Below are 17310 nucleotides of genomic sequence, written 5' to 3'. Positions count from 1 at the left end.
TTATAAAAGAGGGGGGTGTGACATCCTGCATGGGGCATTATAAGGGAGGGGGGGTGACATCCTGCATGGGGCATTATAAGGAAGGGTGGGTGTCATCCTGCATGAGGCATTATAAGGGAGGGGGGGTGACATCCTGCATGGGGCATTATATGGGGGGGTGATATCCTGCATGGGGCATCATAAGGGAGGGGGGGTGTGACATCCTGCATGGGGCATTATAAGGGAGGGGGGGTGTGACATCCTGCATAGGGCATTATATGGGGGGGTGACATCCTGCATGGGGCATTATAAGGGGGGGTGTCATCCTGCATGGGGCATTATAAGGGGGGTGACATCCTGCATGGGGCATTATAAGGGAGGGGGGTGTGACTTCCTGCATGGGGCATTATAAGGGAGGGGGATTTGACATCCTGCATGGGGCATTATAAGGGGTGGGGTGTGACATCCTGCATGGGGCATTATAAAGGAGGGGGGGTGTGACATCCTGCATGGGGCATTATAAGGAAGGGGGGGGTGTCATCCTGCATGGGGCATGATAAGGGGGGTGTGACATCCTGCACGGGGCATTATAAGGGAGGGGGATTTGACATCCTGCATGGGGCATTATAAGGGAGGGGGGATGTGACATCCTGCATGGGGCATTATAAGGGAGGGGGGGTGACATCCTGCATGGGGCATTATAAGGGGTGGGTTGTGACATCCTGCATGGGGCATTATAAAGGGGGGGGTGACATCCTGCATGGGGCATTATAAGGAAGAGGGGGTGTCATCCTGCATGGGGCATTATAAGGGGGGGTGACATCCTGCATGGGGCATTATAAAAGAGGGGGGTGTGACATCCTGCATGGGGCATTATAAGGGAGGGGGGGTGACATCCTGCATGGGGCATTATAAGGAAGGGTGGGTGTCATCCTGCATGAGGCATTATAAGGGAGGGGGGGTGACATCCTGCATGGGGCATTATATGGGGGGGTGATATCCTGCATGGGGCATCATAAGGGAGGGGGGGTGTGACATCCTGCATGGGGCATTATAAGGGAGGGGGGGTGTGACATCCTGCATAGGGCATTATATGGGGGGGTGACATCCTGCATGGGGCATTATAAGGGGGGGTGTCATCCTGCATGGGGCATTATAAGGGGGGTGACATCCTGCATGGGGCATTATAAGGGAGGGGGGTGTGACTTCCTGCATGGGGCATTATAAGGGAGGGGGATTTGACATCCTGCATGGGGCATTATAAGGGGTGGGGTGTGACATCCTGCATGGGGCATTATAAAGGAGGGGGGGTGTGACATCCTGCATGGGGCATTATAAGGAAGGGGGGGGTGTCATCCTGCATGGGGCATGATAAGGGGGGTGTGACATCCTGCACGGGGCATTATAAGGGAGGGGGATTTGACATCCTGCATGGGGCATTATAAGGGGGGGTGACATCCTGCATGGGGCATTATAAAGGAGGGGGTGTGTGACATCCTGCATGGGGCATGATAAGGGAGGGGGGGTGACATCCTGCATGGGGCATTATAAGGAAGGGGGGGTGTCATCCTGCATGGTGCATTATTAGGAAGGGGTGGTGTCATCCTGCATGGGGCATTATAAGGGGGGGCCCTTATAAGGAAGGGGGGGTGTCATCCTGCATGGTGCATTATTAGGAAGGGGTGGTGTCATCCTGCATGGTGCATTATTAGGGAGGGGGTGTGACATCCTGCATGGGGCATTATAAGGGAGGGTGGGGGTGACATCCTGCATGGGGCATTATAAGGAAGGGGGTGTTTCATCCTGCATGGGGCATTATAAGGGAGGTGGGGTAACATCCTACATGGGGCATTATAAAGGAGGAGGGTGTGACATCCTGCATGCGGCATTATAAGGGGGGGGTGACATCCTGCATGGGGCATTATAAGGGGGGGTGACATCCTGCATGGGACATTATAAGGGAGGGGGGGTGACATCCTGCATGGGGCATTACAAGGGAGGGTGGGTGGGTGACATCCTGCATGAGGCATTATAAGGGAGGGGGGGTGACATCCTGGATGGGGTATTATAAGGAAGGGGGGGTGTCATCCTGCATGGGGCATTATATGGGGGGGGGACAGCCTGCATGGGGCATTATGTGGGGGGGGAACAGCCTGCATGGGGCATTATGTGTGGGGGGGACAGCCTGCGTGGGGCATTTTGTGGGGGGGAACAGCCTGCATGAGGCATTATGTGTGGGGAGCAGCCTGCATGGAGTGCTATATGGGGGCCAGTATTCTGTATGGAGCGTTATATGGGGGCCAGTATTCTGTATGGAGCGTTATATGGGGGCCAGTATTCTGTATGGAGCTTGATATGGGGGCCAGTATCCTGTATGGAGCGTTATATGGGAGACAGTATTCTGTATGGAGCATTATATGGGGGCCAGTATCCTGCATGGAGCGTTATATGGGGATCAGTATCTTGCATGGAGCGTTATATGGGGGCCAGTATTCTGTAGGGAGCTTTATATGGGGGCCAGTATCCTGTATGGAGCGTTATATGGGAGCCAGTATTCTGCATGGAGCGTTATATGGGGGCCAGTATCCTTTATGGAGCATTATATGGGGACCAGTATCCTGCATGGAGCGTTATATGGGGGCCAGTATTCTGTATGGAGCGTTATATGGGAGCCAGTATTCTGTATGGAGCGTTATATGGGGGCCAGTATTCTGTAGGGAGCGTTATATGGGGGCCAGTATCCTGTATGGAGCGTTATATGGGAGCCAGTATTCTGCATGGAGCGTTATATGGGGGCCAGTATCCTGTATGGAGCATTATATGGGGACCAGTATCCTGCATGGAGCGTTATATGGGGGCCAGTATACTGTGTGGAGCGATTCGCTGGTTTCTGAGCTATTGTGGAATTTACAATATCACTCATGTAATGTAAGAAGTGAAATCTTTGCATTGTACTATATATATATTTCTCTTCTGTATCTGTGACCATGGCTTGCCCCCCCTAGTTTTGATCCTGGGTACGCCCATGGTTCAGACTCACATCTACTGAGACTGGACCTTGTGGAAGACAGGGTGGTGGTGGTGGTGGCAAACTGACTGGAAGCTTTATCTGCTATCCAACTAATAACCTTTTCACACTACTCTGGCTTCAATAGTGGTGGTCCGTGGCCCCTACAAAGTGGGACAGGAAGGTAGGGCGACATGATGTGGGTGCTTGTTGAAATCACTCAGCAGGCAAAATTTCAGCTTCCCCACGGCCTCGGCCTCTGTGTGCATCATCACCATCACGTCCACTTCCCTGTCCCTTGCCACGCGCCTCGCCCATTTTAAATGGAAGGGAATATTTGACACGCTCCAAAAAATGTCACTTATTACTGCAGTAATATTGGATCACGTCTGATGATGGAAAAGTTTCTCTGCTTACACAATACAGCAATGCGAATAAAATGAAACAAATCTGGCTGTATTCTGCTAACAAGCAAATGGAGCGGTAAAAATGGTGTATTGTATTGTTTTTCAAGCTAATAACCAGGATTAAGTGCAAAAAGAATATTAGCCCTGATATCTTGGGCTATGGATATCAGAAACAGCAGCAGCAGCAGACAGAGCGTGCAATGGACCCTCTTGTGCTGTATACACTCTCCAAAAACCCTGCCTGCCTAACTCCTGCTATCACCACTGATTATATGCAGCTGGATTAGTTCTTAGAAGGACTGTTAGTTCAGATGTGTATTGCTGTGGAATACCTTACTACAATAGCCGCCAATTTTCTCCCTAGCTTGGTAGCACCGCTCCCTACTCTGCCTGTCTGAAGAGTAGACTGTTACGAACATAAGGTCACCAGGTCAGCCAATCACTGTAATGCCACAACCAAGATGGCTGCGGCATTTCAGTAAGTGGTAGGCAATCCCTGCGTGTTTATTCGCTGTCTAAACAGTGGCAAACATGCGGAGCGGGAATTTGACCTCCTGCCCTAGCATCCCGGAAATACTCGCCGAGCGCCTCGAACAGTTAGATGCTCGGGCGAGTACCGAGCAGTAGCGAGCACGCTCGCTCATCACTACTCCCCACACATAATCTCCAGTATGTAACATGTCCTCGGATGTCCTTCTCTTCTGCTCCGTGCTTCTCCCATGCGCTGTTCCTTACTACCTCGACCCATCAGACTCCTGATCTTCAGAACCTCCAAACCCAACCTGTCAGCCTACATTGACATTGCTGCCCCTCAGCAGCGTCTCCCATCCATCCTGTATTCTCTCCTGTAGACCGCCGGCCTCGCGGACAGGGTCCCGTGTTTGGTTGTACTTTGGATTATGGATTATTCAGTAATATTATGTCCTTTATTACAGGTCCTGGTCATCATCACTGGAGTTACACAGGTGAGGTCTGTTATCGGGTATAATCTATGATAAAGGCAGCAGCGCAGTCACAGGAGGGAGCGGCACATGATCGCTTTGTGTGGCCTCTACAGAGGCCGCTTGTCCTCAGGACTTCACTATTCATTAATGTTTCACCTGAAAAGTGCCATTATGGCCAGAAGATTAGTTAATGAGTGATAAAGTGATACAAGAGCGCGGCTCCTCTTCCTACACAGGAGCAAGACTCCGCATCCTACACAGCATTGCAGCTCCTCATCCTACAAGAGAGCGCGCCTCCTCATCCTACAAGAGAGCGCGTCTCATCCTACACGGGAGCGCGGCTCCTCATCCTACACGGGAGCGCGGCTCCTCATCCTACACGGGAGCTCGGCTCCTCATCCTACACGGGAGCGCGGCTCCTCATCCTACACGGGAGCGCGGCTCCTCATCCTACACGGGAGCGCGGCTCCTCATCCTACACGGGAGCGCGGCTCCTCATCCTACACGGGAGCGCGGCTCCTCATCCTACACGGGAGCTCGCCTCCTCATCCTACACGGGAGCGCGCCTCTTCATCCTACACGGGAGCGCGTCTCCTCATCCTACACGGGACCGCGGCTTTTCACCCTACATGGGAGCGCGGATTTCACCCTACACGGGAGCGCGGCTCCTCATCCTACACGGGAGCGCGGCTCCTCATCCTACACGGGAGCGCGGCTCCTCATCCTACACGGGAGCGCGGCTCCTCATCCTACATGGGAGCGCCTCTCCTTATCCTACAAGAGAGCGCCCCTCCTCATCCTACAAGAGAGCGCGTCTCCTCATCCTACACGGGAGCGCGCCTTTTCACCCTACACGGGAGTGCGGTTCCTCTTCCTACACAGGAGCAAGACTCCGCATCCTACACGGCAGTGCAGCTCCTCATCCTACAAGGGAGCGCCCCTCCTTATCCTACAAGAGAGCGCGCCTCCTCATCCTACAAGAGAGCGCGCCTCCTCATCCTACAAGAGAGTGCGTCTCCTCATCCTACACGGGAGCGCGGCTCCTCATCCTACACGGGAGCGCGGCTCCTCATTCTACACGGGAGCGCGGCTCCTCATCCTACACGGGAGCGCGGCTCCTCATCCTACACGGGAGCGCGGCTCCTTATCCTACACGGGAGCGCGGCTCCTCATCCTATGTGGCACCCCAGGGGTCTGGTTACCACAGTAATAGCAATATTACGTCTGAGAGCAGGTGGGAGGTCTCCTGGTCAGGAACCCTAAGCATGCAACACTTCCTGCCCAGTCCTGGGAGGGGAAGAACTTCCCCTATATAAACTGGGGCTGAGGCGGGGTTAGAGGAGAAGAAGAGGAGTCCCAGACAGAGACACAGTCTGGTCTGGAGTGGAGCAGATACAGGGAGAGCAAGATCAGGAGCTCTGTGGGAGCAGTGATAAAAGGGGTCAGAGACTGGAAGCTGTAGAGCTCGTCCTGACTGAAGAGATCTCACCGGACACGGAGTCCGAGGCAGTGGGGACTGATCCATACCCAGCAGCAGAAACCGACCGGCAGGGGATTTCAGGTCCTCTGGCCAAGAAACCCGAAGGCACGGTCACACGCAAGGGACCAGCACCGCCGTTGTGGAGCGGAGGCTACCAGAAGGCCCCGAGTCACCGGCCATACGGGTGAGCACCACACGGTACACTCAGGGACGTGGGCTACTTTTACCCGCTTCTAGCAAGGTAGCCAGGGAGAGTACAATAAGTTGGGGAGGCCTACAACTCCGCCTGGCCGGGGGAGATCCTATCTGCTCACAGACTGACCAGGCCCCGATCGCTAGCCAGTACTCCCGGGAGGGTCTACCTTTGCCACCAGTAAAGACCCTGAACTACACCGCACCGTCTCTGAGTGGTTCCTAGTGCCTGCGTGCGATTCTGCTATCCCCATCATCCACGTCCGCTGCCCTGAGGCCATACCCCTCCGGTTGGGGGTTATACTATCCACGCTGCACAACCGTACCACCGGCCTCAGCGGTCTGCCCTGCAGCGGCGGCTTCATAGCCGCAATCAACGGGTGGCATAGTCGAACAATATAACATCTTATTCTAAGTTCTGCCACTTGGTTTGACACCCTGGGCACGGACCGGGTCACCGCCACGAGGACTACTACCCCTATCAGATCCGGCTCCGGGTATTCCCCCTGCACAGCAGCAGCAGCACAGGCCCAGGGGGCGCGTCACCTACACGGGAGCTCGGCTCCTCATCCTACACGGGAGCGCGGCTCCTCATCCTACACGGGAGCTCGGCTCCTCATCCTACACGGGAGCGCGCCTCCTCATCCTACACGGGAGCTCGGCTCCTCATCCTACACGGGAGCTCGGCTCCTCATCCTACACGGGAGCGCGCCTCCTCATCCTACACGGGAGCGCGGCTTTCACCCTACACGGGAGCGCGACTCCTCATCCTACACGGGAGCATGGCTTTCACCCTACACAGGAGCGCGGCTCCTCATTCTACACGGGAGCGCGGCTCCTCATCCTACAAGGGAGCGCGCCTCCTCATCCTACAAGGGAGCACGTCTCCTCATCCTACACAGTAGCGCAGCTCCTCATCCTACACAGGAGCGCGGCTCCTCATCCTACACAGGAGCGCGGCTCCTCATCCTACACGGGAGCACGGCTTTCACCCTACACAGAAGCGCGGCTCCTCATTCTACACGGGAGCGCGGCTCCTCGTCCTATAAGGGAGCACGTCTCCTCATCCTACACAGGAGCGCGGCTCCACATTATACTCTGACCTATAGACTCATCACTTATCATCTCCATCTGTCTTTATCTGACCCATTTATTAGTGTGGTGGCTGATGTGGAGAGTAGGGAGTCGCTGTAGGTGGACATGGGGGTAACGCTGTTTTCCTGATTTCTCCATGTGACAGATTTCTCGGAGTGGGATCGGGATTTTCCAGACTGTGGGGGGAACTCTCAGTCTCCTATTAATGTGGATACACAGAATACGACTTTTGACCCTCAGTTGACTCCCATTCTACTCTCTGGATATGATCTGACGGCCGGTGACACATTGAGGTTGGAGAATAACAGACATACTGGTGAGCTGCAGCCATCCTCTCTACATCTCTGGTGGACATCTGGTGTCAGTGCGAACAGTCACCATGAAGGAGTCATGACCCACACTTTGTGTCCATCATGACTACTGGTGCTCACATCTTGTGATACTAATATTTGTCACTGTCTTCTTTCACAGTGGTTCTGAAACTACCTGATAGTCTGAAGATAGTCGGGGGTCTCCCTCATATTTACCAAGCAGCACAGCTCCATTTCCACTGGGGGTCTCGGAAAGGTCCGGGGTCAGAGCATACTATAAATGGAAAACGATTCCCCGGAGAGGTGAGTGGTATCGCTGTGATACACAACATTGTCTCCATAGACTTTCCAATGCTCCCGTTACCTCAGCCTGTCAGAGAATTATTGTGTCAGAGAAGTATTGAAAATATTCTCTTTCTTTCTTCCCCCGAAGCCCCCCTCACACCTCCCTTCCACCTTTTGTCCCAAGACAAGAGCTAGCAATCCACCACTTGTCTGTACAAGAGCGGTCTCCATGAAAATCTCAAAGTCCCAATTAGCACACTCATGAGTAAGGCCTCATACACAAACAAATGCCAGCCAAGAAGTGTTACAACCTAATTAAAAAGTGAGCATCTCTCTTTCTGGCAGACGCAGGGGGTGATTATATATACACAAGAGGAAAAAACAAGTATATTGACATACAAAAGTTTATTATAAATTCATATAAAATGCCATAAGTAATTGGCAAAAAGGTATATATCATAAAGTGCAGACATACAGATCCAAGGAAACCCCGCTAGGGTAATATAGATAAATACAGAGCATATCATGAATGTCAAGAATAATACAAAACAAAAATTACAAAGATAGCACAGATTTCCGCCTGGAAGGAGGAAAAATAGAAAGATAATAGAACAATAGAAATAAAAAGAAAAAAGAAAAAGGTAAGGAAGGGCAAAAAGAGGTGGTATACATGGACAGAAAACATGGCACTTAGTGTGTGGGGATAACGTATACCATGGTCCTGTACAGTAAATCCATTGCCAATGCGTGTCATGTACAGGGCATTGGTAACTCACCCCAATCGTTGTCACACGTAACGGAGGGACAAATGAGGACCGGTGTCTGTCAAGGAGGGCAGCCTCGACGCGCGTTTCGCGGGTGCTATTTCGAGAGGCGTAGATAGGGAAAGTGCAAGGACCTTTTAAAATGCATAGCTCCACCCCCTCAAGGCATCACGTGTGTGGGCATGTGATGATTCAGGATGGCCGTCAGCAGAGAGAGACAAGCGGCGCATGCGCCGGGATAGTCAGCACCCCCCCGGGCCCCGCACCGCCCATCATGACGCGGGCGCAACCCGGAAGTGTCAAAGAGACCACATCTGGGAGGCGCGCCGGGGCCATAGAGATAGACAACGCGGGGGCAGGGGGAGCGAGCCACCCAGCGCATGCGCACAACATCACTCCACAGACGGAAAGACTATCATGCAGTAGGGACATGGGGAAATATAATGGACACTGTGATAAAACAGAATAATTGTACACAAAAGACATTCAAATGAAAAGAGAGTATATGAACGAAAAAGGGAGTAAGAAAAGAGGGGGGGAGGAAAAGAAAAAATATATATACAAATAAGTGCATAAAAATGAGACAATAGGAAGAGAAAAAACAAATAACAACAACAAAATGATGAGCAGACACATATATCGTTGTGGATCACTCCTCCAGAAAATATATATAATTGCTGTTGAGGAGACTCCGATACATCTGATATCTGGACATCAAGATAGAAATCAGATAGGGTCCTTGAGGAAAAGTCACAAAGAAACAAATCAAAAAATGAATAAAAAAACCAAGGTAAAGAGGTTAAAAAAGACAGAAAACCAAAATAGCCCCCATATGTAAAGAAATTCATATATACAGCAGGGGTCACAGGGGAGCACCTCAATAAGTTACATCAGATAGTCCATAGTCCAAAAAATGGAATATGGACTCATGGTGAATCTTGCACAAAGCGCAGAACCAAGACAGGTGAAATCAAAGAAATGGCGCAAACCCCAAGTTCTCATTCAGACCCCGTGGCACCATAGTATCCAGGGTAATAATCCACCTCGCCTCCTTTTGTGCCAGGAGGCGTTTGGCATTCCCACCCCAAGAGCCCAGACCAACTGCATCAATGCCCCGTATTTTCAGTGACCGCGGATCACAATTGTGAGCAGTCCTGAAATGTCGAGGCAGTTGTTATGATCTGCTACAAGCACTAAGGAAAGACAGGAGATCTGTCCCTACAATAGAACTAAACTGGATCCCTACGATGTAACGGGGAACCTGATCCTGCGATCAGACCCGCTAAAGTCCTCGGCTAGTCTGTACGAAGACCTATAGATGCAAGGGAGGGATCCCTACAAGAACTAGGGACTGGGATAAAGTTGGACACCTCCTAGCAGAAATTGTAGCAGTAAAAGAAACACACAACATAGAACATAGAGGTCCGAAGACCTAGCAAAACTAACAGAGAAAGGTAACAGAGTACCAAGCTAGCTCAAGAGTAGAAAATACAATGAAGTCCAGCAAGGCCAGGAGGGCGGAGCCGGATTAAATAGGCAAAAATGGTCATGTGACCAGTAAACTAGAAAAAAACTAACAGGAGAGTTCTAACAGCAGTGTCTTGAGCTCCCGGGGATCAGTGGATGACCGGGCCGCACCAATGTCCCTGACGTGTTCACGAACCCTGATGCGTAGCTCCCTGGATGTTAGACCAACATATGTTAACCCACACCCACATGTGGCATAATACACCACATGTGTCGTGCTACAGGAAATATAGTGGCGAATATCAAAATGGCGGGAGCCGTCAGAGCTCGTGAACAACGTACTGCGTTGGACATTGGTGCAGGCCACACAGTGTCCACATGGGAAAGTACCCAACCTGGGGCCACGGGATCCAAAAGGATTGGAGATAGGAGGAATGTAATGACTAGTAACTAGTAAGTCCCCTAGAGTGTTCGATCATCGTGGTGTCATACACGGAGCTTCTCCAATATGTTCCCGAAGGGAAGGCTCCGCATTCAAGATGTTCCAATGCCAAGAGAAGATCCGCCGCATAGCCCCCCACTCATTATTGAATGTGGAGATGTAGCGGATCCTCTCCGGTGCCCCATGTGCGTGTCTGGGAGGGGGGTGAATAAGATGGTCCCGGCAAGTGTCACGGGCCCTTCTATAGCCACGGCCGATACATCGATTGCTGTAGCCACGTTGTCGGAAACGTGCAGCCAAATCAGAGGCCCGTTTCTCGAAATCCGAGTTTGTGGAGCAGATCCACCTCATCCTGAGGAACTGTCCAACAGGAACGGCCCGAATGGTTGACGAATCATGTGCAGAGGCAGCATGTATCAGAGAATTCACTGAGGTAGACTTTCTGAATAAATCAGTCTGGACCCGATTCTCTGAATCCACTGAAAGTGTGATATCCAGAAAATCGATCCGCTTGGGGTGGTAAGTGTACGTCTGCTTCACAGCACGATCATTGGAGTTTAAACGTGCCATGAAGTCATCAAGCTCCTCCACCGTACCATGCCAAAAGAATAAAACATCATCAATATACCTCATCCATGACACAACATGGTCCGCGCCCTGCGTCCCCTCATCACCAAAAATCTCCCTCTCCCATGCTCCCAGGAAGAGATTGGCATACGAGGGGGCACAGGCCGCCCCCATTGCCGTGACACGGATTTGGAGGTATACTCTATCTTTAAATAAGAAATAATTATGGCAGGGGGTGATTAGTTGCAGGATTGCAATAATTTGTGTGTAACTGTTGAAGCTGCTTCCCGAGCTTCAAAAGAAAATCTATAGACATGCCGACTCCGATACAAAATTTGGAATATTGTAAGTTCTGTACGTCCGATAATAACGGGACCTATATTCTTAGTGGCAGGGTCAGCCGAGGAGCGATATGCTCATTTTTTCGTAGCCGAAAAACCCTCTGTGGAGCTGTAGTGCAAAAACACCAGAATAGCAGACTGCAACTATGCGATGTGTGGTCTCTAAATGAAGGTAAAATCATAATAGAAAATATGGTACCACTTTTGGGCTTCTGGGATCAAACAGCGATAATTTATCCCAAAAAACAGATTTTTAATGCAAACATGAAGGGTGGAGCCGAGCCCACATGATGTCAGCAGAGGGGGGGGTGTGGGCAGATCTCTCCCTTCAGCATAAAATAGTTTGCTGAGGTTGGAGATTCATTGCTAGAAGGGTATAAGGACTATAAGCAACGGATCCTGTTCGATAACAGTCTAATCAAATCGGGGAGCCCCTCCTCCACCTATATTGAATCGTATCAGCGATCGTATAGTAAGTTTCTCCCTTAATCCTTATTATTTTGTGTAACTGCTTATGTAGTTTAATATCTCCTTTGTAAAATCCTTGTATATATTTTTCCTAAACACTGCCTCTCTTTTGGATTAAATATAAAATTAATTGTTCTGTTTCTTTTGTTCTGTAATCGTTCCCTCCCCCAAAGCCATATGCTACCAGAATGTAAGCGTCCGCCCAGGCCTGTATTATATTTCAAAGCTGGACGGTGGTGGCAGCGAATAATATTAATAATCGGGCTATCGTGAAGCTGACAGTGACCGTACGGAGGGCGTAAACACATCTTCCATGCGTTGGAATCCCGAGGTGTGATGCCATATGGTCACTGGTTGCTTGCCGATACCTAAATAGAGAGCAGTCTGAATCGTGAGCTCGCGATTCCGGACGAAATCCTTGACACAGTGACGGCACAGTGAGATATTCTGTAATCTCCCCGATGTTATCGCTGTGGGAATGGTCTCAGAAAAGTTCAGGGTCAGAGCATACTATAAATGGAAAACAGTTCCCCAGAGAGGTGAGTGGTATCGCTGTGATACACAACATGGCCTCCATAGACTTGCCAATGCTCCCGCTACCTCAACCCTTGACTGGCCACTACCCCCGCCGCCTCAGCTCTTGACTGGCTGCTGCCCGCACAGCCTCAGCCCTAGACTGGCCTCTGCCCCCGCAGCCTCAGCATTTGACTGGCTGCTGCTCCCCGCCACCTCGGACCTAGACTGGCCACTGCCCCCGCCACCTCAGCCCTAGACTGGCTGCTGTCCCCGCAGCCTAAGCCCTTGACTGGCCGATGCCCCTGCCGCGTCAGCCCTAGACTGGCCACTGCCCCCGCATCCTCAGCCCTAGACTGGCCGCTGCCCCCACAGCCTCAGCCCTAGACTGGCCGCTGCCCCCGCAGCCTCAGCCTTTGACTGGCTGCTGCTCCCCGCCACCTCTGACCTAGACTGGCCACTGCCCCCCGCCACCTCAGCCCTAGACTGGCCGCTGCCCCCGCAGCCTCAGCCCTAGACTGGCCGCTGCCCCCACAGCCTCAGCCCTAGACTGGCCGCTGCCCCCGCAGCCTCAGCCCTAGACTGGCTGCTGCCCTCCTCCACCATGAACCTAGACTGATGTCCTGGAACATTGTATTTTTCTGTTTTTGTCATCTCAAAACTGACAGAAAATAAATGTAAATATTCTCTAGACGTGTGAACATTACCTGCCTGCTCCATCCACCAGTTGGTTATCATCACCACCCTGGTTGCGTCATGTGCCTGCAGATCACACTTGTGAACAGCATTGGATCCATGCATGGTTTTCAGTTGGAGAAGATGGTGGCACATTCTCAGTGGGGTGGTTGATGTAAGTCAGCAGTAATACACATTGGATCGTGGCACTAAGCTGCTCTTCTCTTCCCTTAGATCCACGTGGTTCACTATAACCCTGAGTATGAGAGTTTAGAACTGGCAGCAAACCAGTCAGGAGGCCTCGCTGTGCTGGCAGCATTCCTAGAGGTGAGTGGCCGCCAGTAAATACATGGTTCTAGAAGCTTCAGACGATTCCCTAAGGTTGTGGTTCTGAGAGTGCAGAGATTATGTAAGTGGAAATTCAAGACCAAGCTTCAGGCAGAGGACAATGTATCCTCTATATGTAACATCAGGGGGAGGATAATGTATCCTCTATATGTAACATCAGGGGGAGGACAATGTATCCTCTATATGTAACATCAGGGGAGGACAATGTATCCTCTATATGTAACATCAGGGGGAGGATAATGTATCCTCTATATGTAACATCAGGGGGAGGACAATGTATCCTCTATATGTAACATCAGGGGGAGGACAATGTATCCTCTATATGTAACATCAGGGGGAGGACAATGTATCCTCTATATGTAACATCAGGGGGAGGATAATGTATCCTCTATATGTAACATCAGGGGGAGGATAATGTATCCTCTACATGTAACATCAGGGGGAGGACAATGTATCCTCTATATGTAACATCAGGGGGAGGACAATGTATCCTCTATATGTAACATCAGGGGGAGGATAATGTATCCTCTATATGTAACATCAGGGGGAAGACAATGTATCCTCTACATGTAACATCAGGGGGAGGACAATGTATCTTCTACATGTAACATCAGGGGGAGGACAATGTATCTTCTACATGTAACATCAGAGGGAGGATAATGTATCCTCTATATGTAACATCAGGGGGAGGACAATGTATCCTCTATATGTAACATCAGGGGGAGGACAATGTATCCACTACATGTAACATCAGGGGGAGGATAATGTATCCTCTATATGTAACATCAGGGGGAGGATAATGTATCCTTTACATGTAACATCAGGGGGAGAACAATGTATCCTCTATATGTAACATCAGGGGGAGGACAATGTATCCACTACATGTAACATCAGGGGGAGGATAATGTATCCTTTACATGTAACATCAGGGGGAGAACAATGTATCCTCTATATGTAACATCAGGGGGAGGACAATGTATCCACTACATGTAACATCAGAGGGAGGACAATGTATCCTCTACATGTAACATCAGGGGGAGGACAATGTATCCTCTATATGTAACATCAGGGGGAGGACAATGTACCCTCTACATGTAACATCAGGGGGAGGACAATGTATCTTCTACATGTAACATCAGGGGGAGGACAATGTATCTTCTACATGTAACATCAGGGGGAGGACAATGTATCTTCTACATGTAACATCAGGGGGAGGACAATGTATCTTCTACATGTAACATCAGAGGGAGGATAATGTATCCTCTATATGTAACATCAGGGGGAGGACAATGTATCCTCTATATGTAACATCAGGGGGAGGACAATGTATCCTCTATATGTAACATCAGGGGGAGGACAATGTATCCTCTACATGTAACATCAGGGGGAAGACAATGTATCCTCAATATGTAACATCAGGGGGAGGACAATGTATCCTCTACATGTAACATCAGGGGGAGGATAATGTATCCACTACATGTAACATCAGGGGGAGGATAATGTATCCTCTACATGTAACTTTAGGGGGAGGACAATGTATCCTCACTATGTAACATCAGGGGGAAGACAATGTATCCTCAATATGTAACATCAGGGGGAAGACAATGTATCCTCTACATGTAACATTAGGGGGAGGACAATGTATCCACTACATGTAACATCAGGGGGAGGACAATGTATCCTCTACATGTAACATCAGGGGGAGGACAATGTATCCTCAATATGTAACATCAGGGGGAGGACAATGTATCCTCTATATGTAACATCAGGGGAAGGACAATGTATCCTCTACATGTAACATCAGGGGGAGGATAATGTATCCTCTATATGTAACATCAGGGGGAGGACAATGTATCCTCTATATGTAACATCAGGGGGAAGACAATGTATCCTCTATATGTAACATCAGGGGGAGGACAATGTATCTTCTATATGTAACATCAGGGGGAAGACAATGTATCCTCTACATGTAACATCAGGGGGAGGACAATGTATCTTCTATATGTAACATCAGGGGGAAGACAATGTATCCTCTATATGTAACATCTGTAGTAGGTTCTTACTTCCTAGACTTGAGGTCTATTGGACTTTTGTGACATCTCTCCCATATTCTTAGCATCACATGATTTTTGTTCTCCATTTATGAGGATTTCTTCTGCATCTTTGCAATGGACTTTGCTCTCCAGCTTCTCTTACAGATCACTGATTATGGTCCTTGATAGATAAATGTTCCTTATTTTTCTGAGGGTCTTGTGACCTATATTTTTATATTTAACTTAGCGAAAAAAGTAGTTGAGGTCTCCTAAGACATCAGGTCTCCCCTTCTGCGGAGAAGTCTTGGGGTTTTGGCTCATCCCCAGGATGTTATACTATTATAATCTGTAGATCTAGTCAGAATGGGCTTTATGAGGGGCTTTTCCATGTCTGACCATGGCTGGGCTGCTGTTGACCGGGATAAACATCACAACCCATCCGGACGCAATGTCTCATGTTCTGCTGTTACTTTGTGTGTTTTTGTATCAGGAAGGACCTGAAGATAATAAAGATTATGAACATCTTCTGACGTATCTGGAGGAGGTTAAGGACGGTGGTGAGTCTGAACTGCTGCTACCCCCATCCATCCAGCCGACCTACAGGGTGGTCAGTGATCCATTGAGATTATTAGGCTTTATGCACACATAGCACCTAGTCTTCTACAGGTACATCAGGGACTATATAATTATTATTTCTATGTCGCCAACTTATTCCACCGCACTGTATTGTCTGTAGCTGTCCCCTCTGATCTGTAAGGACATTACAGAATAACACATAATTCACCAGTTACAGGAGGAGTTATAGCTGCAATCTATGATGAAATGGGGGGTCACAAAGGTGAAAATAAAACTGCTTGTCGCATACGGTCCGACCATAAGTATAATAAATAGGGGCATTCATACAGTAAGTACAGATACAAAGTGCTACTGAGTGCTTGAAAGAGAGAGCAGGGAATAGCTCCTTAGATTAGTGAGGTGATAGGCCAGTCTAAGGAAATGCATTTTTAGGGCACGCTTGAAGCTTTGGATACTGGGAATTAGCTGGATTGTCCAGGGTAGTACATTCCAGAAAACTGGTACAGCATGAGAGAAGTCTTGGAGACGGAGGGGGAGGTTCAGAATATAGAGGATGTAAGTCCTAGGTCATTAGTGTAATGGAGAGGATGGGTGGGGTGATAGAGATGACGAGGAGATGGAGGGCGGTGCAGCACTGTTGAGAAGACGGTTAAAGTGGTAGACAGATGAGGAGGAGATATAAAGTGGTGCAGAACTATGGAGAGAATGGGAATGGTGATATAGAGATGAAGGAGGAGATGTAGGGTGGTGCAGCACTGTGGAGAGCTTTGTGGGTGAAAGAGATAAGAGGGGGCTCCTCAAATACAGATGTCTATTGCCATAGATTGTAATTGTAAAATCTATAAAGCCATTTCATAGTGAACATTGAAGCTAGACTAACACTCTATTAACATCTACATTATCCCAGTGCAGCTGGGACCCCTCTGCTGCAAACAGATAATTAAAGTTGGTCATCTGATGGATCGCAGACACAATTTCCAGGCACAACTTGCAGAAGGATGTGGGAGGCAACAGATTTATGGCTTGTGGGCATGACCTATGGCTCTAGCCTCCCTATTTACAGAACTTAGCCTCCCTATTTACTGCAAATAGACTGCAGTAAACCCGGATTCCAGTTATGAATATTGGGACACAGTGACTTATATTACTGGGTAGTTGCCGCATCAGTAGCAAACTATAATCAGATGGATGACAAGTATACATGCCATATTTCTCATCTATGGAATGCTAAAATCATAATAGGAAATATGGCATGAATGAATATCTCCCACCTGGGACCTCCAGCTGGGGAGATATCCTGAAAATTGGAGATATCTTAATTTTTGGGACCCTAGCCACATCCCATGACCAGCCTCCGTATGAGCTCAATAAAGAGAGGTATGTGGGCATGGTTTTTAGCCAATAAAAGCAGATTTT

The 17310-nt window shown here is 49.5% G+C and overlaps 1 protein-coding gene across 1 annotated transcript in view; it reads left to right on the top strand.

Annotated features, from left to right (window-relative positions):
* The window catches only part of CA9 (carbonic anhydrase 9), a 596284-nt gene that overhangs the window by 91995 nt on the left and 486979 nt on the right, over positions 1 to 17310 (top strand). The window contains exons 2-6 of the mRNA XM_073684598.1: positions 4329 to 4358; positions 7250 to 7420; positions 7576 to 7718; positions 13172 to 13264; positions 15809 to 15875. Coding sequence (XP_073540699.1) covers positions 4329 to 4358; positions 7250 to 7420; positions 7576 to 7718; positions 13172 to 13264; positions 15809 to 15875 — 504 coding nt within the window. The remainder of the gene's footprint in view (positions 1 to 4328; positions 4359 to 7249; positions 7421 to 7575; positions 7719 to 13171; positions 13265 to 15808; positions 15876 to 17310) is intronic.

This window comes from Phyllobates terribilis, unplaced genomic scaffold (assembly GCF_046119375.1).
Source record: "Phyllobates terribilis strain yellow unplaced genomic scaffold, ASM4611937v1 Scaffold_1__5_contigs__length_1240528914, whole genome shotgun sequence".
NCBI lineage: Eukaryota > Metazoa > Chordata > Amphibia > Anura > Dendrobatidae > Phyllobates > Phyllobates terribilis.
Note: the sequence above shows the minus strand (reverse complement) of the source record. Positions and strands in the feature narration are given on the sequence as shown.